Source organism: Sus scrofa, chromosome 9 (assembly GCF_054392235.1).
Source record: "Sus scrofa isolate SSC_HxYL_T2T_F1_AM1 chromosome 9, Sscrofa_HxYL_maternal_Yorkshire_Landrace_v2.0, whole genome shotgun sequence".
NCBI classification, from domain to species: Eukaryota; Metazoa; Chordata; class Mammalia; order Artiodactyla; family Suidae; genus Sus; species Sus scrofa.
The window spans coordinates 56,711,268-56,736,782 of NC_139391.1; the positions used below are offsets into that span (position 1 = coordinate 56,711,268).

At 46.3% G+C, this 25,515-nt stretch overlaps 1 protein-coding gene across 16 annotated transcripts in view; it reads right to left on the minus strand.

Annotated features, from left to right (window-relative positions):
• The window catches only part of LOC100516455 (uncharacterized), a 136,574-nt gene extending 112,882 nt beyond the window's left edge, over window positions 1–23,692 (minus strand). For 13 of the 16 annotated variants that reach the window (XR_014815580.1, XR_014815583.1, XR_014815581.1 and 10 more), the window contains exons 1-2: window positions 19,002–23,692; window positions 17,224–17,375 (exon numbers count right to left, since the gene is read on the minus strand). Coding sequence is in view for 9 of the 16 variants with exons in the window: in XM_084976635.1 (XP_084832761.1) it covers window positions 17,224–17,375; window positions 19,002–19,392 (543 nt within the window). In the remaining 7 variants the exon portion in view is untranslated. Of the gene's footprint in view, window positions 1–5,120; window positions 5,413–13,062; window positions 13,151–17,223; window positions 17,376–19,001 lie in introns of those variants that run through there. The other 3 variants (XM_084976633.1, XM_084976634.1, XM_021063143.2) reach the window with 3 other exon arrangements.
• Between the last annotated feature and the right edge of the window lie 1,823 nt (window positions 23,693–25,515).

The window sequence follows — 25,515 nt, forward strand, 5'->3', positions numbered from 1 at the left end:
AAGCAAATTCAAATGGAACCAAAAGGCTTGCCCTTAAGTCCTGGGAGATTCCTGGAAGAAGCCTGGGTCTGAGGGCTGCCCACCAGGAGCTCGCAGGCCAGCTGACATGACAAGATCCTCAACCCAAGAAGAGGGGGAAAGATAAGACAGCGTAGTATCCTGGGAGGCTGGAGTGGACATCCGTCATTTCTGTTGGCTCTGTGAAGGGGTCACCCTTCCGCAAGGCAGCGGGTGGGGTGGGTAGAGGTGGCCATCACCATCTGATGTGCCCCCACTCCTAGCAGGAGACTGAATGAGGGAGCTGAGCCCTTCTACAGAGGATCTGCATTTTGAGGGGGGACACAAAGGGAAGAAACTGAGGTTCAAAGTGTTTGATTTCCGCAAGGTTACTGCCTGAACTGAGGTAGAACTGAGCCTTGAAACCAGGTCTGTCTGGCTTGGAGCCTGGGCTCTCCCCCGCAATGTCACTTTAACCTCCAAGAAATGGAATAAAGAAGGGGAACCCACCTTCCCTATCCATTCGTCTGTGGATGGACACTTAGGTTGCTCCCATATCTTGGCAATTATAAATAATATAAATATAAATATAAATGCTGGAGTGCATTCACTTTGTCAAATTAGTGGGGGATTTTTTTGGATATATACCCAGGAGTGGAACTTCTGCGTCATACAGCAGCTACATTTTTAGTTTTTTGAGAAATCTCCATACTATTCTCCACCGTGGCTTACCAATTTATTTACATTCCCACCAACCGTGGTTTCCTCTTTCTCCACATTCTTGCCAACATTTGTGATTTGTGTACTTTTCAATGACAACGATTCGGACAGGTAGAGGTGGTATCTCATTCTAGTACTGATTTGCATTTCTCTGATGCTTAGCGATGTTGAGTATATTCTCAAGTACCTGTTGGCCATCTGAATTTCCTCTTTGGAAAAATGTCTATTCAGGTCTTTGCCTATTTTTAATCAACTTGGAGCTTTTTGTTGTTTGTTTCATTTTGGGGTACCCCAAGGCATATAATTCCCTGGCCAGGGATCAGATCCCATCTGCAGTCTTGACTTAAGCCACAGCTGCCAGCAATAGAATCTGCATCCCAGCTCTCCCAAGATGCCGCCAATCCCATTATGCCACATCAGGAACTCTAAGTTGTTTGGTTTTTTGTCTCTTTGTTTGTTTTTGATGTTGATGTATGTGAACTCTATATACTTTGGATATTAATCCCTTACTTGTCATATCATTTGCAAATATTTTCTCTCATTCGGTTGACTGTCTTTTCATTTTGTTGATGGTTTCCTTTGCTGTGCAAAAGATTTTAAGTCTAATTCGGTACCATTTGTTTATTTTTGCTGTTCTTTCCTTTGCTTTAGGAGATGGTTCCCCAAAATATTGCTATGATTTATATCAAAGAACATTCTGCTTATGTTTTCTTCCAGGAGTTTTATGGTATCTGGTTTTACATTTAGGTTTTTAATCCATTTTGAGCTTATCTTTGTGTATGGTGTTAAAGGATTTTCTAATTTCACTCTTTTACATGTATCTGTCCAGTTTTTACAGCCCTACTTACTGAAAAGACAGTCTTTTGTCCATTGTATATTCTTGGCTCTTTTACTGTGGATTAATTGACCATAGTGTGTGGGTTTACTTCTGGGCTCTCTATTCTGTCCTATTGATCTCTGTGTCTGTTTTGTGTCATCACCATATTGTTTTGATTGCTGTAGCTTTGTAGTATAGTCTTAAGTCAGGAAGCCTCATTCCTTCAGCTCTGTGCTTTTTTCTCAAAGTTGTTTTTGGCTATTTGGGGCCTTTTGTGATTCTATACGAATTTTAAAATTATTTATTCTACTTTTCTGAAAAACACCATCAGTATTTTAATAGGGATTGCACTGAGTCTATGTGTGTGTATATACACAGTCATAAAAATAATGAAATATTGCCATCTGCAGTAACATGGATGAACCTGGAGAGCAATAGGCTAAGTGAAATAAGTCAAAGACAAATATTATATGATACCACTTACATGTGGAATCTAAAAAATACAACAAACTAGTGAGTATAACAAAAAAGAAGCTGACTCACAGAATACAGACTAATGGTTACCAGTGAGGAGAGGAAAGGAGAGAAATCTTGGGGGTAGGGGATTAAGAGGTACAAACTATTAGGTGTAAAATAAGCTACAAGGATACAACATAGGGAATACAGTCAGTGTTTCATAATAACTATAAACGGAGTATGGCCTTTAAAAAATGTGAGTCACTAGGATGCATATCTGTAATGTATGTAATGGTACAACAACCATACTTCCACTGAAAAATAGAATTGGAGTTCCTGCTGTGGTGCAGAGGGTTAAGGATCCTTGGCCTGATGCAGCGGGTTGCACCTATGGCTTGGATTCAATCCCTGACCCCGGAATGTCCATATGCCATGAGTTTGGCAAAAAAGAAAAAGAAAAGAAAAACAGAATGAAATAAAAAGAAGTGGAGCCCAGAGTGTCCCACAGGAACTCCTCTGTGGGGAACTGCCAATGCCAAAAGATGACCTGGAATATGTTACTGTGAAACTTCTCGGGGAAGAAATCATTTGAAAAGAGAAGGACCAAATTTAACATTCAGCTCAAGATACTGGGCAACAGACAAAGGGCAGAAACTGTGTCTTACCCCTCTTTTCTCCCCAGTGCATAGCCCTTGTTTATGAAGCAGTCTAATGCCACACCGTTACTTCCTAGGAATAGCAGTGTGATTAAGAGCAGGGCTTTCACGGTGGATAAATCTAGGTATCAGTGCCCCCTTCACTGGGAAAAGGTGGTTTTTTACCGGAAATAATTAAATTAACAAACACATATGAAGAATAAACCTATAAAGAGATGCCCACCTCACCAACAACCAGGAAAAGGTGAATGACATTGCATCCTTATAAGATTCCAGTTTACACTCATTTGACTGACAAAGCAAAGAAGTCTGACAACACCAAATGTTGGCTACCTACAGGCTCTCATACACATTGCTGGTGGAAACTGAAAAAGCATTTAATGTCATCTTGTAAGGTTGAATACTTGCAAACCCAGCAAACCTATGAGGTATACACCTGACTTCTGTACGGACAGACCCAAGAGAAAATTTAGCACATGTAAAAGGAGACACATGTATAAAAAATATGGTTAAACTTATCAAAATAGCAAAACACTGGAAACAATCTCAATACCTACCGAAAGAAGAACACATAAATACATCATAGTATATTCATAAAATGGAATAAAAACAAAAGAGCCAAGGGCACTCTTCCACATGGATTCACCCATGCTCAACGAAAAAATGCAAGTCCCTGAAGGCCACATATAACCTGACAGACTTTATAAAGTTCAAAAGGTATGCAAAATGAAAACTAAACCTAAGCCCAGCTGAATAATATGCCATTCAAGCACACACAGATGGCTGTTAAAAAAAAAGTTTTAAAAGAGGAAGGAGAATGCTAACCACAAATTCAGGGTAGAGTTTATCTCTGGGGAGAAAAATGGGGATGGGAAGAAGAAAACACAATGGGAACTGTAAGTTACTGGTAATATTCTAGCTTTGGTTTGGGCAGGGGGGCCAGGCCTATTTATTATATTATTCAGCATGTGTACAGACATAAAGGAAAATAAAAGATGGCCATCAGTGGACCAAAGGGGATAATGTGCCAGGAACCAATGATTATGATTAATCCAATTATGTGAAACTAAGACCCAACCAACCGATCAATGGGAAATCCTGGGTCCATTACATGCTACTTTTATGAGCCAGGTTAAGCTGCTTAACACATTTTAATCTCAGTCTTCTTGACTGTGGTATAAAACCATGAGTTATTATGAAGGCTAACTTAGCAATAAATGGGAGCTAATATATATTTTTATAACAGCTGTATTGAGACAGAACTCATATCCCATACGAGTTAACCATTTGAAGTCAACCCAATCTACAATTCAGTGGGTTTTGGTGTATTTATAGAGTTGTGTAACCATTACCACAACCAATTTAAGAACCTTTTCATCACTCCAAAAAGAAACCCCACACCTATCAGCAGTCACCATCACCCACCAGCCCCAGGCAACCACTAATCTATTTTACATCTCTATGGATTGGTCTGTTCTGGACATTTCATATACATATAAATGTAATCATGTAATATGTGGTCTTTTGTAATGGGAACCAATTTTTTAAATCTCGCCCTAAAGCAGAAATTCTAGGGTATAGCGGTTGGCTTCTCATATTAATGTCAGCTGTCATCATGACCACCAGTATAGTTTTCTTTTAAACAACTGAGCACGCTCTGTCATCAAAACACTGTAATATGTGGTCTTATTCACACAAGTCTAACAAGACCCTGTGAAGTAGGCATACGTGGTCAAGGTCCTGTGGTTAGCTATCAGATGAAAGCAGGGGTTCATTCCCAGGTCTGACTCTGGAGCTCAGGATCTTAATCCCTACCTGATAATGCCTCTATAGGTGATGAAATCTATTCCTTTGGAGGGAAAGGGCTGTAATCAGCTTAATTTTAATACAATGACTTTTGTTGTTGTTCTGGTGGAAGGTAATTTGCAGTTTCCACCAGAATGGAGTAGGGTTAAGGGCTTGAGGTATTCTTTGATGAAAATGATCCAATATTGCATCGTTTTTTTCCTAGAAAAATTTACCTGTGGAAAGAGCAGCAATTATCACTCAAGAGCACATGTGCCAATGAATGAGTAGGAGACTGTTGACTTAAGGGCTGGTAAAACAGAGGCCACGCTAAGTCCTTAATTACTGATGTTTAGCTAAGGATCTACTTCCCTATTCTGATGTCCCTGTGGGAACTAAGTCAGAGAAACAGGACCTGGGGTTTTAGGGCACCAGGACAGATGTTCCCTGAGTGTATAGCAGCCACCAGGGCATACTGGAAGCAAATGACAGATAACAAAGAAATGAGGAGGCGGAGCTAGTGAAACCTAATTTGATTTAACACATATATTCACACTACTGTGAATACTTTCGCTGTGCAAGGCCATGGAGATTCCAGAATTTCTATAAAGGGAAGTCAGTGTTTGAGCTGGAAGAAGGCACTCAGGAGGGCATTCTGACACTCGTTTTACAAAGCAGAGAACACTGTATTTATTTGGATTATACATTTATTTAGGGGAAGAGCTGTTGCTTTTGGAAATTTATCTTCCTACAGAAAAGACACAAAATTCATGGCCCCTTCTTTCCCACTTAGCCTCGAGGGAGCTTAACGGGGCCTGATGAAGCAAGGAAAGTCATCAAACTTTGTTAGACAGCTCAGAAATCCCTGGAGTTGAGTTGAGTTGAGTTTTAGGTGAAGGTTCATGTTGGTGTCAAACCAGTTCCTGCCATCTTGTCACTTGTGCACACTGACAGCCAGGGGACACGCACTTGGGTCTGAGCCTGAAGAAAGAAACACCTGGCTGCGATTACCTACAACTCTACAGTGAATTCTTTATTAAAATAGTTTCATGATCCATTTCCAGGAGCACAAGGATGTCAAACACAGCCCGAGTTCTAAGGGTCCACCTTTCTGTCCCTGTCTGCTGGTCTGGCCTCCTTCCCACTGTTTACTGCAGAGACTTCCAGCTTTTTCCTCTTTGAAGGATCCCTCCCTGACCCCCACCCCAGTAAAAGTAGACAATAAGGCATTGAGTGACATGATAGAACTTCCACCCAAAGTGGCACAGTGACTCTCGGTCTGCCCCAAATCCCAATTATAGGGAAAAGAGATCTGAATTCATATCTTACTTAATCAGGGGAACATCCTTCCAACTTAGAGAAAACACAAAACAGCCTTGGAAGAAATCAATCTCTTTTTTTTTTTTTTTTTTTTTTTTGTCTTTTTGCTATTTCTTTGGGCCGCTCTCGCGGCATGTGGACGTTCCCATGCTAGGGGTTGAATCGGAGCTGTAGCCACCAGCCTACACCAGAGCCACAGCAACGCAGGATCTGAGCCACGTCTGTGACCTACACCACAGCTCACGGCAACACCGGATCCTTAACCCACCGAACCTGCAACCTCATGGTTCTTAGTCGGATTCGTTAACCACTGCGCCACGACGGGAACTCCAAGAAATCAATCTCTGAGTCGGCTAGTTCTTGGCAAAGGAAGTCAGTAGTGGCTGATGTATGTCTACGAAGAGCTCAAGTTACTTCAGTTTATTCTTACCTGGAGCAGGGTTTGGCTGGAGCCTGGATGGTAAGTTAAAGCAATACAGATGGAGAATATGAAAGAACTCCATTAAATCTGGGCTGAACCAGAGTCTTTTTCCAAAGCTGACTAGTACATAAACCTCAAGAGGGCAGGGATTTTGCTGTTTGGAACTTATGAGGCTCTTAATAAAACATTTTTACATGAATGTGTGAACGCCAATATGGACTAATGTCATCGGTGACAGACAAACCTATTTCCACCTGCTGATAGGACTTAGAGCACAGAGAGAAGCCTGCACCCCGGAGAGGCTACCACACCTATCGCTACCCGCACTGCTGTCACCCCAACTGCCACTGTGCGCTATTATTGTCTATGCTACGTCAGATATCCTACCAGGCAATTTATACTGACACTCATATTCAAGTTGAACTTCACAATAGCCCTGTCAGGTAGGTATTACCATTCCTATTTCACAGATATGGAAACTAAAGCTCACAGAGGTAACTTGTTCACAGCGTCACCATTAACCAACAGCAAACCAAGGATTTTAAGTAGATCTGACTACCTTGGATTTTTTTTTAAATCTTTTTGTAAAAATACACTACCAAGAAGCAAAGGGGAAAACAATACCTATTTGTGTTGTTATTGATAGGCTCTAAAGGAAAATTATGTGAATTGTTAGGAGAAAAAAAATCATCCCTAGTTACCTCCAACATGAGTCAACCATTTCCATGCTAGTGTTGTTATTTGTGACATATTCTCCTAAAATTCATCTCAAGTGTGTAACGCATGATCAGACACTTGTTTTTGGTCTCACTAATTTACAGTGTTAAGTGCAAAGAGCATGCTCGATGGTACTTAGAAGATTGTTAGTGACTGTGTAGAAAGGCCAAGCATCTGACACTTAAAGACTTAAATAGTTTCCTGATGCAACATACTTATTAATTAGTTATTGTAAAAGATTATGAACCATGTTATGCCGCCCCTGGAAGTAATAAACCACCGCACCATATAATTACCAGATTATATTCTAATACATGGCACAAGCATTATCGATGCCTCCAAAGACATATAACCAAATGTCAGCCTGCTGGAACAGAGAGGGCATGGCACAGCAGATAGGCAGCCAATATAAAACGTCAGGTGGTCTCCTTGGCCTGCTAAATACCAAAGAGACTAGAAATCTGCACAAAATGCTGATACAAAAAAATGAACATACCCCTCACCATTTAGTGAAAGACACAAGGCAGAGCTGAGATGACGGGGCTCAGGGGGAAAAGATGAAAATAACCTTTCCTCCCATCCCCTCTCCCGGCTCTATGCTAAGGTCTTAAAATTCATGTCAATGGCTCCATAGTTGCATAACTAATTAATAAGTTAATCCAATTTTTTAAAAGTCACCCTGACACCCATTTTCCTCCACCTAGTGACCTATCTCTCTGATCAGCTTTCCAGAAAAAAATTCCTCAAGAGCTGCTTGTATGAACAGCTAGCTCTCTGTTAAACCACTAGAACTGCTCTGAACATGATCACCAGTGACCTCTGAGCTGCCAGGTTGAATGGTCAGCCCCGGTCCTTCCTCTTAGGAAGGAATCACCCTTCCTCCAAGAAATGCTTTCTCCACTTCACTTCCACAACATTAGTCTCCCTACCTCACTTTAGTTTCCTGAGCATCATCCTAATTCCTTTCATCTCTAGAAGGTGGAGACCTCCAAGTTTCAGTCTTTGGGATGCTTTTGTTCTCTAGGTGATCTTATCCAGTCCTTCCTATATAAATACAAACCCTGCATCAACAACCCCACATTCACAACTCTGAGCCTGCCCACTCCCTGAATGCCAGACGGGCTTACCTTCTGCCTACTTCACATCTCCACTTGTATATCTAATAGGAATTTCAAATCTTAATTGTCCAAAACTGATCTTCTGATCTTCCCCACTTGTCAAACCTGCTTCACCCATTATCATCTTCATCTCAGCTGATGCAACTCCATTCTCTGGATTATTCTAACCAAATATCTTAGTGGCATCCTTGACTCTTCTATTTCTCCTGCATCTCTTAGGAAACCCTCTTGGCTCTACCATAAGTGTTTCCAGATTCTAACCACCCCTCTTCATCTCCATAGCTTCTGCCCTGGTTGAAGCCACAACTACCTCTAGCCTGGATTACTGACACTGCCTCCTAGCTGGTCTCCCTGCCTCTACCCTGGTTTCCTACAACCTATTCTCTCTAAGGCAGCCAGAAAGATCCTATGAAAGCCTGAGTCTGATTACATCACCTTCTGTTTAAAACCATCCAGTGGCTCCTCAGTGAAAGTCAGGGTCCTTACAGGGGTCGATGAGGCCTTATGTGACCTGTCCCTCATCATCTCGCCCAACCCTTTGCCTGCTACTGTCCCCTGCACTCCCTCCCAGTTTCAATAGTCTCCTTGAAATTTCAAACCCACTTCAGCCTCAGGGTCTCTGCACTTGCTGTTTTTTCTACCTGAAGTGCTCTGATATCCACACAGCTTCCTCCCTAACTTTATGAAGGTACTTGCTTAAATGCTGCTGCCTCTGGGAGCCTGCTTGACCAAAACCCCACTCCTCTACCCCAATCCTCTACCCCTGTCCTCTTAACTGGCTGTATTTTTCTTCATTGCCTGTATCACCAGCTGATACTTTATGGATCTGTGTGGTCTGTCTGCCCTTGTTTCTCTGCAATCTCTACAAATGCAGGAATTTGGGCTCTTGTATCCCAATTTCTAGAACAGCCCCTGGTGCCTAGGAGGTACTTAATATTATTGAATGAATGGTTCACTTCCTAGAGGGACTGAATCTTAAAATAATTCCTATATTCTTAAATTTGTTGACGTTTTGTGCCCCAGTATGTGGTCAATCCTTGAGAATGTTCCACGTGCACTTGAAAAGAATGCATAATCTGATTTTTCTGGATGTAATATCCTGAAAATGTCAATTAAGTCTAAATTTTCCATTGGGTTATTTAGGGTCTCTGTTGCCTTACTGATTTTCTCTCTAGAGGATCTGTCCATTGATATGAGTGGGGTGTTAAATTCTCCTACTATTATTGTATTCCCACCAATGTCTCCTTTTATGTCTGTTATTTGTTGTATCTGGGTGCTCCTATATTAGGGGCATATATATTGATGTTCTTGAATTGATCCTTTTATCATCAAATAGTGTCCTTCTTTGTCTTTGTTTATGGTCTTTGTTTTAAAGTCTGTTTTGTAACCCCTGCTTTCCTGTCTTTTCCATTCATGTGAAATATCTTTTTCCATCCCTTCACTTTTAATTTATATTTCTCTGCGCTAAGGTGAGTCTCTTATAGACAACATATTGTAGGCTCCTGGGTTTTTTTGGGTTTTTTGTTTGTTTGTTTTTAATTCAATCTGCCGCTCTAGGTCTTTTGATTGGAGCATTCACTCCACTGATATTTAAGGTGATTATTGGTAAATATGTATTTATTGCCATTTTAAACCTTTTTTTTGCAGTTAATTCTATATTTCTCTTTTGCTCCTTTCTTTTTCTTTTTTTTTTTTGGTTGGATGATTTCCATTTATTTTATGCTTGTGTCCTCTTCTTTTTAGTCTTTGTGGATGTAATGTTTGGTTTTGATTTGTGGTTGCTCTGTTTTTCAAGTATGTTAACCCCTTCCTACATCTGCTTGCTATAGTCTGATAGTCTTATAAGGTTCAAACACATTCTAAAAAAGAGTCTAGATTTTCTTACTTTCCTTCCCCACATTTTATGATTTTGAAGTCCTTTTTTAACATCTTCATGTTTATCTTTTTGCTGTCCCTTGTGTTTATTGTCACTTTTACAACAGGGTTTTTTTTTTTTTTTCCTTATAGATCTGTGTAGTGGCTTATTTAAGCCATTGATTTCCAGTTGTGATAGGAAATCCCATTTCTTCTTACTTCCTTTTTACTTAGAGGGGCCCTTTCAATATTTTTTTTTTGAATGGGTTTAATATTGTTGTACTTTTTTAGTTTTCATTTGTTACGGAAATTCTTTATTTTTCCTTCTATTTTAAATGATACTCTTGCTGTGTAGAGTATCCTAGGCTGCAAATTTTTCCCTTTAAAAACTTTGAATATGTCTTGCCACTCTCTTCTGGCCTCTAGTGTTTCTGTAAAGAAATCAGCTGATAGCCTTATGGTGGCTCCCTTATAATTAACTCTTTATTTTTTTCTTGCTGACTTTAGAATCCTCTAACTTTTGCCATTTTTATTATATTATGTCTTGGTGTGAACCTGTTGGGTTCAACTTGTTTGGGGCCTTCTTGTGCTTCCTGTTTCTTGATATCTGTTTCCTTTAGATTCGGCAAGTTTTCAACCATAATTTCTTCAAATGTACTTTCAATCCCCTTTTCTTTTTCTTCTCCTTCTGGAATCCCTATCATGTGTAGATTGCCGGCTTTATATTATCCCGTAGATCTCTTATATTGCTTTTATGTTTTCTGTCTGCTGGCCCGATCGGGTGAGTTACATTATTCTGTCTTCCAAGTCACTAATTTATTCCTCTACATTATCCATTTTGCTCTTCAATGCCTTTAACTCAGCTTGCATCTCTGCAAATGAATTTTCTAACTTTTCTTGGCTCCTCCTTATATTTTCTAGTTCCTTTCTAAGGTAATCTGCATTACTGTTCATATCTGCTCTTAATTCCTTCATTCACTCTTAATTGCTTCAGTATTTTCACTATCTCCTTTTTGCACTGGTGTCTGTTAGAATACAGAGGTCTGTTTAATTTTTTGCTGCTTCAGGTGAATTTTCTTGTCCTTTTACCTGGGAATAGTTCCTGAGCTTCTTAACTTTACTTATATTTTTCTTATTCTGTGAGTTTAGGGAAAACAACTACTGTAGTCTTGGAGGGCTATTTATATGTGCAAGTACGCCTAGGTATTTTGTGAGAGCTTGCTTCTTATTTAATTAATTTATTTGCTTTTTTAGGGCCACACCCACAGCATATGGAAGTTCCCAGGCTAGGGGTCTAATCGGAGCTGTAGCAGCAACACAGGATCTGAGCCACATCTGTGACCTACACCACAGCTCACGGCAACACCGGATCCTTAACCCACTGAGTGAGGCAAGATCAAACCTGCATCCTCTTGGATACTAATCAGATTCATTTCCACTGTGTCGCGATGGGAACTCCTTACTTTTTACTTTTAAAGTGCTCCAAGTGCTTCCAGGGAGATGGAGGCAATGGGCAGGACTAGTAGCTAATCCCTGGTTGCTGGGCCCTTGACACTGGCAAGGAACCCACAGGAAGGTGGCGCAGGCTGCTCCTAGTTGCAGGGCCCTGGGAAGTGACAGTGATCAGTCAAGTGTAGGCGGTGCCCAGAGCATCTGGCAGCAGCAGCAGCAGGCTGGGTGTGTTACCAGGGGAGTTAGAGTGACAATGGGTGGTGCTCAGTTGCAGTGCCTTCTTTGCCGACCTCTGAGGTGACTGGGGCTGCAGGTGGTGCCTGTTCACAGACCCCTAGTGGTGGCGGGCCACGCTCACCTCTGCTGTCTGAGATGACTAGTGTGGTTCGCCCCCACTGCCTGTAGACCAGGCAAGAACACCCCCCCCCCCCGCCACTGCCCTTAGTCCACACAAGAGGTGCCTGGCCACCCACAGCCTGCATAAAAGGCGGCCCCTCACACACAGCCCTTGCAAGTGGCACCTCACCATCTGTAGCCTGTTACCAGAGGCGCACAGGCAAAGGTCCTCCCCATTAATACTTGTGTCCTTCCAAGGGTCTCTTGCACAGCGGGACCCTGTCATTCCAGGGTCATCAGGCCACTGCTGATGACTTGTTCCAGAGTCTTGAAGTCTGAGTTGGCTAATTGCTCCTCAGTTCAAAAGTCCCACCTGAGAACGAGAAGCTGAGGGCCGCAGGCAGAGAGGAAGAGAAGGTAGAAGAGGAGGGAGGAGCTCTCAGATTAATCCTGTGAGTTCATTACCTGGGAAAGGTGGGTCCAGAAAAGCCATGTTTGGCAGGTAACGGGCCTTGCCCAAGTGACCCAGCAGCCTCCAGCATGGCAGCCACCCTGAATCAACCTAAAGAAGCCCAGTTCCCCAGGGCCTGACGAGTGAGCTTATAAAGAGCTCATGGAAACGCACTGCAATGCCATTCCCTGTCCCAGCAAGATGCTTCAAAACCAGGCCCAGAACTAAGCCAACAAGAGGGCGTCTTGATCCCAGTTCACAATGCATGTGGGCAAGTCACCCAGCACCTGCCAGGAGACCTTAGTTCCATGCAAACTGGGAAGCTCAGTCCCACTGAGTGTGCGGCGCATTAGTAGAGGTCCACTGGCTCCCAAAGGCTCAGGGATTTAAGTACTCAGCCTCCACAATGAGGCTGCTTCATGCTTCTCTTGCTTCTTCCACTGAAGCGTCCCAAAGTGCTTTCCCAGGAAGGGTTCTCTGTCCCACTACGTGGATGAGGCTCAGAGAAGCCCAAGTCTTGCCTGCAATCACCTGGCAAGTCAGTTCCTGAGGTCGGAACTGAGACCCAGACCTCCCAGCCTAGCATGGCTATTGGATGGCATCCTCCCAGATGCTAGAGGAGAACAGAGGCCAGAGGGTGAGCCTGCCTGCGTGGGAAATGAGCCAGGCAAAGGGACTGGGTCTCCTGGGGGGGGGGGCTGTCAGTGACATTTTCTTTGTAGATGAAGGGCATCAGTACTGAGGTGAGTAGTTGTATAACCGTAAAATGGCATTAGAAGAGGCCTTGGGAGATGTCAATCCAATTATTTTTGTTTCCTGGTGAGGAAATGGAGATTCGGAAAGACTAACTCGCTGCTCAAGGTCACAGAGTTGGCCCAGGCCAGAAGGAGGATTGGAGCCTGTGTATCTTAAGCATTGACCCCATGCTCTTTCCAAATGCCAGGCATTCTTACAATAATTACCTGTTCTTTGACGGCACCTTGAAAGAAATCTCAAACCACCATCTCAAACGTCAGTCAGCTTCTCTCCTCTGCTTTCCTGCCATCTGCACTAAAATGGCATGAAGAAACCAGGAATGAAGGGGTGGTGTGTGTTGCTCAGACCTGTAATCTAAGACTCAGAACCCCCTGAATCTTCCACTCCTTTGGTTTTGGAGCCAAAATTAACACGACCATGGAAAGAACGGCTGGGAAAACTCGGACAGGTTCTCGGCGAGCCAGCCTCGGGGAGCTGGTGAAGCTGGTCTCACCGACGTGGTCGGGCCCACTTTGGGGCAGGTCTCTAAGGGAAACGTGTCTGGAACAGTGCCCTCGGGCTGCGTGCCTGGGCCTCCCATTCCACCAAGCAATGATCATGGCTCTGGGCAGAGGTGGCAGGTGCCAGAGGGAGGCTCTCCCATCACTCACCCACCAGGTGTTCTTCCCAGCAACCACAGCAGCTTGGCAGGGAGTGCCATGCGGGGTGCTGGGATGGGCAAAGGGGTGCAGCCCTCTCTCCTCTGCCATCCAGGTGTCAACAGATGGGTTATAGATCTGCCCCTCCCTTACCAAATAAAGACGACTTTTTTAGGCTGACTAATCCCACACGGGATAAGCCAGGCTGTCAGTTATCCAGGTTTCCCAGCCAGGGTCTAACCTCCTTAGGCCCAGATCACAGAGCCAGGCCCAATTCCTGTAAGGAGCAGTGTTTTAAGAAGACTGGCCATCCACAGAGCAACTGTGAGGCTGCACGTTCCCTGCCACAGAGCTAAAGGGGGCCAAGAGTCCTGGGAGCTGCTACTGGCCCTTTAAACACCACCCCCCCCTCCCCCGCCGCCTTGGCAAGTGTCCTGTTCCAGTACCTGCAGTCTTCATGCTCATGTCCTGTACAGCCCATCCTCCCACTCGGCCCAGAGAGAGGAGCGTGGAGCTGCTGATGAGAGGACCAAAGGAAGGAAAACTCCCCCTTGCTGAGAACGGCCTTAGCCCCAAACTCTCCATCCTTCTGACTGCTTTCTAACCTCAGTGAAACAGGCCAGACTCTTTGGTCTTTCTCCTCTGTTTTCTGATCCCTGTCCACTGCCTGGCCTCTGAGCGAGAAGGCTGGGTCCTGACAAGTGAAAAAGGGGCACTGGCGGCAGGCCAGAGACCAGGTTAGAAGCTAAGTCCTTGAGCCCAACTGTCACCTGTGCCACCTGTAAGAGAGAGCGCGTGTGGAGCACTAGACTGGGAATCAGATATCCTGGGGTCACCTGCTTAGATGTCATTTACTTTCCTGAGCCTCAGTTTCTTCATCTGCACAATGGGGATAGTCATATCTCCCCTCCCCACCTAGTTATGAGAATGAAATGAGGTAGAATAAAGGAAAGCTTTGACGTCCTCCACTCCAGATCCATCTGCACCATGCTCCCGTGGGCAGTCCTGGCCTTTCACACCTGGCCTGGTTTAGCCACTTCCAGCCCTTCTGATGGACAAGCTGGGCTCCAGCCGAGGGAGGGTGAACAAGGTAGACCCTGGGCTGCTCACTCGCCCTCGCTCCTTCCTAAAAATACTCTACAAGCACAGTGCCAGGCCCTGTTCAAAGGTGCAATGGAAGAAATCCCTGTCAAGGGGTCAAGGATGGTGGCAGAGCTCACTCCCTGGTCCAGCCCATGACAGGGACTGCTTGGGGGCAACACCCATGGTCTCAGCCTTCAGCCAACACCAACCGACAAATAACCATTACTGGTGAGAGAACGCTCTGGGTCTTTCGGGCCCAACCGCCAGCTGAGAACCTGGGAAAAGCAGCAATCCCATTTCTCTGAAGGTCACCCACCTCCACCTTCTGACTGCATCAGAAGGGCTGGAATCTTCGACTCACAGGAGCCTGTTTTTTTGCACAGGGTCAGGCCGGGGTGAGCTGTCAATCCCCAGCACTGGAGCGGCTCACCTCTGCCTTAGGCAGAATCTCCAGGTTTTTTTATCTACCGAGCCATGAATTGGCACTTTTCACTGAGGGATGACTACTGGGCCCTTTAGAGCCTCATTAAGCTCCGTGACTTAATGACTCTCCTGTTTAATAGAAGCAAAAGCTGTTTAAGTGGCCACAGCTGCCAGGAACTTGGGTAAAAGAGCGAAACTTTCCAAGCAGGTCGGGAGCAGCGGCACTAATCTCGGGCCCACCGCCCCTCCCCCGCCCTCATCTCGGCCTGTTTTGACAGCACCCCAGCCGGTCCCACGGGAGAGCAGCAGTGCTGCGCCTTCCCCTTTCCACGGCCCTCGATCTAGCCCATCATGTGCCGCAGGGGGGAGGAAGAAACAATCAAGCATTGTCTTGTTCTGGCCCGGTGTGTCAGGGCTTCACGAAATAAATATTATTTGCCTGTGAGGGGAACTGGCTGGGAGACAGCTCTCAGCACAGGGTAAGGGTTGTGGAGGAGGAGGGGCAGGGCGGTGATGTTTGGCTTTGGTTTTATTTCGGAGTTTAATCTCTGGCTCCCTTAGTTCTGCACATTTTCCTTGCATCCGCACCATCGCCACCCCCCGCGACCCCAAACAGGTCATTAAGCAGGAAGCCAGGGCTGTACAGGGGCTCTGCCAAGAAGACACAAAAGGAATTTTCTGAAGCCTGTGCCCTTGTCACTCCCTATCCAGCTCCGCGTGAGCAGAGCGTGTACATTCTAGGGACTCTCACAGGCTGAAAAGAACATCTTGGAGCATTCCACCTGCCACGGCAGCCCCTCAGCACCCAGATGTGGTTTGCGGCTCTGTCCTTTAACTTCTCAGCAGAAGTTAACTCTGTGCCGCTCCCTCTGTGGGTCTGGGGAGACTGGACTCCCAGATATCCCAGTCAGGCAGCATTTATTAAATTCCTACTGTGTGCTGTCCACCAGGTGCTTGGGCATGCTGCATCTCACTTCGGCCTCCTGTCTTTGCCTCTAGAAAGCCTCACGTCTCTCCAGAAGAAAAAACTAAAGACCAACCACTGACTATGAGATGCACATGTGAAGGGCTGCTCCAGAAAGGCCTAGCCCCCTGGTCATCTCAGGAGAGGAAATGAGTAGGAAACCCAGGCCTCACTGCCTGTGCCAGCCACCGAGCACAGGGGTACTGAAGAGGCGCCTCTGCTGTGAGTCAAAAGTCCCCCTTTCCTAACCACAAATGTTTCCTCCATCCTTAAAATCCACTCTGGGAACAAGCCACCTACCAAACAACTGTTAACAGTAGCCAGCAGTGATTAAGAACTCATTCTGTTGGGAGTTCCCACTGCGGCGCAGAGGAAACGAATCTGACTAGTATCCATGAGGTTGCAGGTTTGATCCCTGGCCTCACTCAGTGGGTTAAGGATCCACCTTTGCCATGAGCTGTGGTATAGGTCACAGACGCAGCCTGGATCCTGCGTTGCTGTGGCTGTGGCGTAGACCAGCAGCTACAGCTCCGATTTGACTCGACTCTGTATCGGACATTGCACTAAGTACCTTAAGTGTATCATCTCATTTAACAGAATGGTCCCTGTTCAGCCCAATTCCATAGATGCTTGGAGAGGGTACAGAACTTGTCCACACTTACACAGCTCCTAAGAAGGCCTCAACCCCACCTCTATCTGCCCCCAAAGTCTTAACCGATCAGACACACCTCCCCCTCATCAGCCTTCGCCAAAAAGGGACACTTCGGGACCGCTGCTCTTGGGCCATCCTACCACCTTCATGCACTGGGGATCCTTTGTTCCCAGAGGGCGGAGACACTGTCCATGCACCTTTAATTATTTTTGTATACAAAATAGTTCAGTGCTTTGCTCAGTGCCACGTACAGTTAGAGATTTAATACATGCTTTTTAAGGGTGATAAAGATCTCACCAGCCCAGCCAGTGAAATAAACATTGCCTCCCCCACCCGGCTGGCTCTCAAAGAGAAACAAAAAGCCAGAGAAGGCCAAGCCATCCCCGGCACTCAGCTCTGTATGTGGAGATCATGGGTGTGTGAGGCCAGACCTGGCGCTGGATCCTGGCTCAGCCACACACTAGCCCGGTGCCTGTGGCAAACCAGATGACGTCACGAGGCCAGGTTTCTCCAATTGTGGAGGAAGGTCACAACACAAAGACAATAACCTTATAAGTTATTTTGAAGATTACGTGAGAAAGTGCCCACAAGCTTCTAGCAGGCTTACCTGGAAGAGCAGGTGTTCAGTGTTTGTTTCCTGACAGAGCATCTTCCTTCTTTGAGTGGAGCTCTCATCATGATACAGTCTTGATTCACCTCTGCGTTGCGGATGTTCCCACCACCACATGCTGCTGGAACTCAGAGCCTCCATTTCTGCATCTGTAAAATGGGAAGGAACAAACGACTTAATACGTATAAAATCCTTAGAATGGTGCTTAGTACATAGCAGTTATTAAGTAAGTATAGATTATTCTATAAACATTGTCATGGTTACTATCATTCCCTCTCGAAGTTTTGTGAGTAAAAAATGAGATGAAGGATGTGAAACCACATTATAAGCTGCGAGGATTAGGGACAAGCAAACATATACACTGAGAGGATAAAGGAGAAAAAGACCTGGCCTTAGACACGTTCTATGATCAGTCTCAAAACCCTCAACATGAAACACAGAACTACTCCAAACAGCAATCATTCCTCTTCTGTTTGTCTCTTTATTCTCTTTCAAATTTTTTTCTTTTATTTTTTGAATTGTTCACAGGCTAGGATCCAATCTGAGCCACAGCAGTGACAACATCGGATCCTTAGCCCTCTGAGCCATCAGGGAACTCCTCTCCTTCAATTTTAGACCAGATCTTTCCTGTTATGTATCTAGCTGTTTGCATTTCATTTAGAATCCCCGATTACCACACATCATGGCATTGTTAGAGAAGCAGCCCCCTGAGCTGAGCAGCCCATAAAGGGCAGTGATATAATGAAGGGTTAAATATTATTGTACAGAATGCAAATGCTGGAGCACAGTAGAGAGATGGGTGGAAGCTGGAATGGCAAGAAGAGGTTTGTTAGCAGGACCCTAAGGGGGGAGGGGGTGTAGGAGCTGCACTGGTGGGAGGGAGAGGAGCATTCCGAGTTGGGAAAACTGGCATGTCTGCAGCAGGAGTGCACCCTAATTCCCCAACTCCTCATTGTTCTGCAAGAACCAGGAAACTAAATTCCTCCGGGTAATAAAACCAGTTGAGGGTGACCCGATTGTCCTTTTTTGCCTCCCACATTAGCTATACACGAACTTGAGCAAGTCACGAACAGTACTGCTCTCCTCCCCTGCAAAAGGGGGTGACAATACACGCTTAACAGTCACAGTGAGAGTCCCGGGGCCGAGTGCTAACACAGGTAAGGAGGGCCTTTCTCCCCTCAACTCCCGGTTCCCGGCTCAGGTTGCAGAGACAAGGAGGGAGAACCAGGCTCTGTGTTGACCTTCATCCAGGAGGAGAGGGGCTGGTGGGTGCAAGAGGAGCCTGCCTCGGCCCCCCCACCCCCCGAAAGCAGGACTGCCCCTGACCGAGGTGGGGGTGGGGGGAACGGAACAGATACCTTCCAACTTGAACGGGACCTTCTGAACCAAGCCAGGGATCCTGCAGGGACCAAGGGACCCTCCTTCTCCAGAGGACAGAAGTGGGACTGGCCTAAGGAGAACCTCTCAGAAGTGCCCCAGGAATGGAAATAATGGTGGCGGGGTACAGAGTCGCCCTAACGACCCCAACCCCATCAGAGACAACGCCTAAGGAGGAAACATCTTGTTTGGGAGCAGAAGCGGTGGCGGCTGCTTGGGTGAGAAACAAACCACCGACTGAAACTCTCTGGAAGGAAGCAGCAGCTCGTGGACCAGCCCTGAGCGCCAGGCCCGTACCCCCAAAGCGTCCTAGGCCTGATTTCAGGGCTCCCGAGTCCAAGTTTCTGCCACAGACCCAGGGCTGAGGCTGTTTCCAAAGCGCCCGCGGCTCAGCGCACCTGCCTCTCCTCCCATCCCGCCGCCCAGACGGAGTTGCTGAGAAAGGAGCCGGCGGCCAGACGAGGCCCTAGAGGGCTGAGGCCGTGGGTCGTGGGTGGGCCGTGGGCCGCCAGGTCCGGGGGCGCCATCCCGCCTGCCTGCAGCGCAGAGCCCGGCGGTGCGGGCGGAGAGGAACCTCGGGGGCTCCGTCTGCGGGGCCTCGGCGCCGGGCCCGCCGCGCCGGCACAGAACAGAGGCCCTTCGCCGGCGGTCGCGTGCTGAGCGGCTCCTCGGCGCACGCCCGCGTCTGCTGCCCGCCCCTCCACGCCGCGCCCTGGGCGTGGGACAGGGTCGCGCGGCAGGGCGTGTGTGTGCGCACGCGTGTGTGTGCGTGTGTCCGTGAGCGCGCATGTGTGAGCTGGCGGGTATCCGTGCGTGTGCGTAGGCGTGCGTGCTGCGGAGCACGAAAGGAGGTTGCGAGGCAGGGGGCAGGGCCAGTGCGCGCGTGTCCGTGCGTGTGCGCGCGCGTGTCAACAGGAACCGAAAGGGGGCACCCTCCTAGGGAGTTCTCAGCAGCCTAGGAAGGCGTGAAGCCACTGGCTGGAAACCCCTTTGAAGGCAGGCTCCCGGAAGGGGGACTTGCATTTGGTTATTCACTGCCTTTTCCCCAGTGCACATTAAGGTACCTGGTACTTAAGGGGCGCTTAGTACATAGTTGTTGAATTAATGACTGTGTCCCCGAGGGACACAGATGGGGGGCATTCTGGAACTGAAGAGAGTGGAAGATAAAGCCACATTTCACTTGCTTGGCTAGTCTTCTTGGTACCGGCTCTGGCTCACCCTTAAGGCCACCCCTTCTCCATGTCCAGATTTTCTTCCCTGTTCCCACTCCTACACCTTCTCCCCCTAACTTCTCTGTTTCCTGTGTCCTGCCAGTCCACTCACAGCTGTCAGAGAAGGTAGGACCGGAAAGCAGGGGAGGAGAGCTCTGCCAAGGGGGCCTCCCCCTTCTGGGAGCACATGGTATGATGGGGTCCTCTATTGGGGTGTTTAGACATTGACAGCTGTTACACTGTCTTACAGGGTTGTTGTGAAGAGTCAAGGAGAGAGTAGAAGAGAAAGTTCTAGAACTCGGCGGCAGGTCCTCCAGAAATGTTAGTTTCTTTTTTCCAGAGGAGTAGGCAACATTCTGGGAGTGCCCCCTGGGGGATTAGTTATGGTTTGATAATCACTACCAGAACACCCCTCCTTTTGTCACAAGATGCCTTGAGGAGAATTTAATGGTAGCTGAAGACTGCAGCAAGCTTCATTTCTAAAACGTTCAGAAGTTAATAGGCTAGGAAGTCATGTATTCTGCTGGGGCCCCCTCACACTCAGGAGGAAGGTTTTCTGAGGAATTAATCACATTGCCACCAACCTGAAGTGCCCCAGCTCTGGCCTCAGCACTTGGGGACCTTCCTCTGCCCACACCTGCGGTCTCCACAGCTCCCCTGGGGGCGATTGGCAACTTCTTCCTTCAACTCCAGAGGGAGACACTATGTGAAAACCCAATCCTACAATAACATTTTTCATCACTAAAGGAAGGATCAGATTTCCCCTCTCAACCTGATTTAAGGACCCACCAGAAATAACAACCTTCATGGGGTAATTAGGAAATTATCCTCTTACACATTGGTAGATGTCTTCTTTCTTTTCCTTGGGACAAGATGGGAAGGGTATTATTTTTCTTTCTCCATAGTGAAGCTGCTGCGATTAACCACACCACCCGGGTAATTGTTCACTTGTGGGTAAGCTGATAGCCTGCTGTTCCAGGGCGTGCCTGCTAACACACTCCAGAATAACATGTTACAGCCTCCTTGCGGCCCTTCCTGATGAAAGGAGAACTCCAGTCGCATTTAGTTAAAGGAGCTCTTTAAACCCAGCCTGTCAATACCCCGGAGGTGGAGAATTACACTAAGGTGAAGAAAAGGTTTCCTAGAACTGGCTAGACCCTTGTTTAAAGGGTTTGGTTGCATTCATCCTGAGCCTGATCAATATTGCCTGTTTCTGCATTTATGGAAAACTGTGAAATTTTTACAGAGAACCCAGGAAGTCCCTGAGGGACTCAGGGAAGATTTTTATGTGATAGAAAGGAAAAATCCCTAGCGGAAGGTTTCTAAGTCCTGGTCTGTTTTAATTTAGAAATCTTCTAAGATGTTATAGGAAATGAGACCGGAACTCAAAGGTAAAAATGGAATTAACGTCAGCCTCCTTTTTCCACCCTGACATTGTTCTGGCTTACTCCCCTTTTCTGTCTCTCGCACACATGTATACACACACACACACACAGGGCAGCCATCCAAGAGGCTTGTGAAACCTCTTGAATTCGTTAAGAGTCTTGTGGAATGTTCAATAGGCCAAAAAAAAAGTACTAAAAGATACTTGTGTGTTTGTGTGTGTAACATACACATCTTCTAGCACTTCTTTTTAGCACTTGATATATCCTGAGAGCTCACACACGTTCTCTCAATAAAGTCGCCAGAAGAAAGGCTGCCTGGCAGGGACCATTAGCCCCAATTTCACTAAGGAGGAAACTGAGACTAAGGCTGAAGGAGGGGAAGTGACGTGGGTAGTCTCGTGCTCTCAGGATACGGCACAGCATGGATTTGAACCCATCTCCCCCCACCCCCAGGTCATCCACCATACCCGAGAGCTTGTTAGAGACAGCCAGTCCTCCAGCCCGGCCCCAGAATTGCCCATTCAGAAACACTGGGGGAGGGGCCAAGCAATCTGTGTTAGCCACCCCTCCAAGGGATGCTGGTGCATATGCTCAAGTTTGAGAACCACTGCCTTATAGCCTACAAGAGAATACCCAGCCCCTCCCCAAGGCTAACCCACCCCCATGGGTCCCTTAGAGGCCGACTATACTCACCCGACATTCACTGTTCCCTAAGGATTTCTTTTTCATGTATTTTTGATACCACGTTCCTGTTATTTTGAATGGCACTTCTTCTCTGCCTGACCAACTCTGGCTAATCATGGCAAACCCAATGCAAAGACCTCCCCCTCTCAAGATTTCACCTGTCTCCTCTGGCAGTTCCACTTACCCCCTTCCCTATCCCCTGCAGCACCTGGACACATGTTAACAGCATTGTCACACTGTGTTCTTCAGTTTCTCTGCATTACCCTGAGGATGGCCTGTGAGAAGGCTGGGGACTTATTCCTCTTGGTCCTCCTGGTACCTAGCACTGTACCAGGGATACAGTAGGTGCTTAATAAATATACACTGAATGAATGAGTAAGTGAATGCATGAGCCCAAGTATTATAACTAGTGTGTTGAGTAATAGACAGGCATCTGGCCTGTGGAACATAGCTGGTTGCTTCAGAGCGTGGTCTGACCCCGAGGCATCCTCACACCCAGCCTAGGATAGCAACTGTTTCATTGGTTTCACCTAGACTCCAGTCTTTAGGTAATTGTTAAATAAGAGAGTCATTTTTTTGGCTACTTTGTGACAGATAATTATGCCAAACACACAGAACAGGTAAAATCCTTCCCTGTAGGCTATAGCGCTGTGACTTGATGAGGTCACAGCCTCTGTGAGTTATCTCTGCATCCCTTTATGTTTGTATTTATATATGGCATCTATCGCAATGGTATCTAGACCAACTAGTAAACCATTTATAATGCCCAAGAACCAATTTGTGGCAGCCAGCAATTAGCTCCATTCATGTTTTAAGTTTTTCTCCCTTTGAAGTTTAATAGATGGTTATTATGATGTAGTCTTTACTGCCTCCAAGTCTGTAGGCTGCTCACGGCCTAAATCCGCAGCAAGAGATTAGACTCTAGAGGGAAACTGCACATAACCAAAAGCGACTCTTTGCGTTCCATTTCTCAGTCTGCTGCTTTATCTGGGTCTTCTTCCTCCATGAAGAGACTCGGGATGAAAAAGGATAAGGAACACATCCATTTGTTCATTCATTCATAAAGCACACATTTAGTGAGCCTTGCTACATGTTAGGTGCTAGAGACACCCAAGAAGCAAGTCACAGCCTACTGGAGGAAGCAAGGGTTGTGAATAGGATTCACGATCTACTGTGATGGGTGTTAGAGGGGGCACAGGGAAGGAGCGATACCTACCCAGAGAGCTCCAAGGGTGAGCAGCCTGAGCCAGCTGGGAGGGAGGGCATGCCTGGGGATAAGAGAGGAGAGGGCACTCCCAAAGAGCTGAGGATAGTTCCCATGGCTGGACTCAGGCTAGACGTCGGTCTGCATCTTGGGTGAGATGCCTTGAAATCCAGGTAGGATGCAAGAGAGCCCCAGGCTGGGAAGGATGGAGATGAGTTACAGTCTGGTGCTAGGACAGAAGGAGACGGGGTGGTGGGCATACTTTCTCAGCAGTGTCTTCTTGTCAGGGGCCGGCACAGCCAAAAGTTTGCCTCAAATTGGTTTTGAATCAAGAAGACCCTTATTTTTTCATGCCATCTGTGACTTCGAGACCTAAGGAGAGTGCAGAAAACAGGGAGTTGTGAATAAAGGATCAGAACTCATCACTCATTCCCTTCCTAAAGGCTCCTTCTTCAGCTTATAAAACATACTTAAAAGTCTTTCATCCTTAAAAAAAAAAATTTGACCTAATACAAGGCTTCCCTTACTTTGTGATATTTGCAAGCTCTTTATACATCTCTTCCCTTCCTTTGATAACCAAGTTCCTCAAAAAAAAAAAAAAAAAAAAAAAAGCACCCTTACCCTGTCCTTTCATGCTCCTTCCACCCACAGCCTCCAGGCTTATGTCTCTATACCCACAGATACCGCTATGATAAAGGTGATGGGTGGTCCTCAGTGGCCATATCCACTGGACTCCCTCATTCAGTCAACAAGGTTTTGTTTTGTGTCGGCTCTGAACCAGGCACTGTTCCAGGCCCACAGATAACGTGGTGCAAAGGCTTTCTTAGAGTTTACATTTTAGTGGAATCCTTTTAGTTCTTAAGTCTCCGTGGCATTTGAGCTTCGCCTTCTGGAAACACTCTCTTGCTCTCCATGACACCTATCTCCTATGAGTCTCCTATCTTTCTTCTCATTCCTTCTCATTTCTCCTTTCTCTACCTATTCATTAAAGCCTGACTTTAGGTAGGTTGTATTCTAAGCTCTAGACTTTTATCCTCCAAGATTTTTTCTTTTCCTCTGATTTTTTAGTTCTCATATATGTATCTCAATATCCATATAAGCAGCACCATACAGACAGTGTCCACCTAACCAAAGCTGGACTCTGGGTGCTGTGTCCTCATGCTCTCCCGAGTTGCTCTTGAGAGATCTAATTTGGGAGTGAATCCTGCTGTGCAACCATGTGCAACCATGGAAGATGAGAGTCATTCCAAACTCAAGTTATTCTTTTTTTTTTTTTTACTTTATTTCATTTTTATTTGTTTGCTATTTTAAGGGCCACACCAGAGGCAGGCTAGGGGGCCAGTTGGAACTGTGGCCACTGGCCTACACCACAGCCACAGCAAAGCAGGATCTGAGCCATGTCTGTGACTTACACCACAGCTCACAGCAACACCAGATCCTTAACCCCCTGAGCAAGGCCAGGGATCCAACCCGTATCCTCATGGATCCTAGTTGGGTTTGCTAACAGCTGAGCCATGAAGGGAACTCCTTTTTTTTTTTCAATTTTTTTATTATAGTTGATTTACAATGTTCTGTCAATTTCTGCAGTACAGCAAAGTGACCTAGTTATACATTTACATACATTCTTTTTTTTCGCATTAGCCTCCATCATGTTCCATCACAAGTGATTAGAGTTCCCTGTGCTATACAGCAGGATCTCAATGCAATAAATTGCAGCTACTAACCCCAAACTCCCAGTCCATCCCACTCCCTCCCAGACTCATGTTTTTCTTACTGAGTGCTCCCTCCCAGGCTTCTGTCCTGGCTTAGGGCCCTCACCGTCTCTCCTGGAACACTGCCATGGTCTCCTTGCCTCCAGACTGACCCCATCTGGCTCATTTTCCATGCTGCTATCAGTGACCTTCCCAAACTGCAAATTTGACCATGTTCCTCCCCAGTATTCTCCATCTTCTCTGGCAGCAGTTCTCAAGATGAGACCCCAAGACACTTTTAGGAGGCCCACAAGCTCAGAACTATTTGCATCATGATAGTGAAGCATCATTTACCCTTTTCACTGTGTTGACATCTACCCTGATGAGGCAAAAGGGATGGTGGGTAAAACAGCAGGTGCCTTAGCATGGGTGACGGCCATGGAACTAAATGGTACTTGGTACTAGTAGTTCTTAACACTACCCACTCTCGAAAGAAAAGAAAAGAAAAGACACTTTCAGGACTTCCTGTGTGGCTCAGCAGTAACAAACCCAACTAGTATCCATGAGGACGTGGGTGCAATCCCTGGCCTCACTCCGTGGGTTAAGGATCTGGTGTTGCCATGAGCTGTTCTGTAAATCACAGACGTGGCTAGGATCCTGCGTTGCTGTGGCTGTGGTATAGGCCAGCGGCTACAGCTCCAATTCAACCCCTAGCCTGGGAACTTCCATATGCTGAG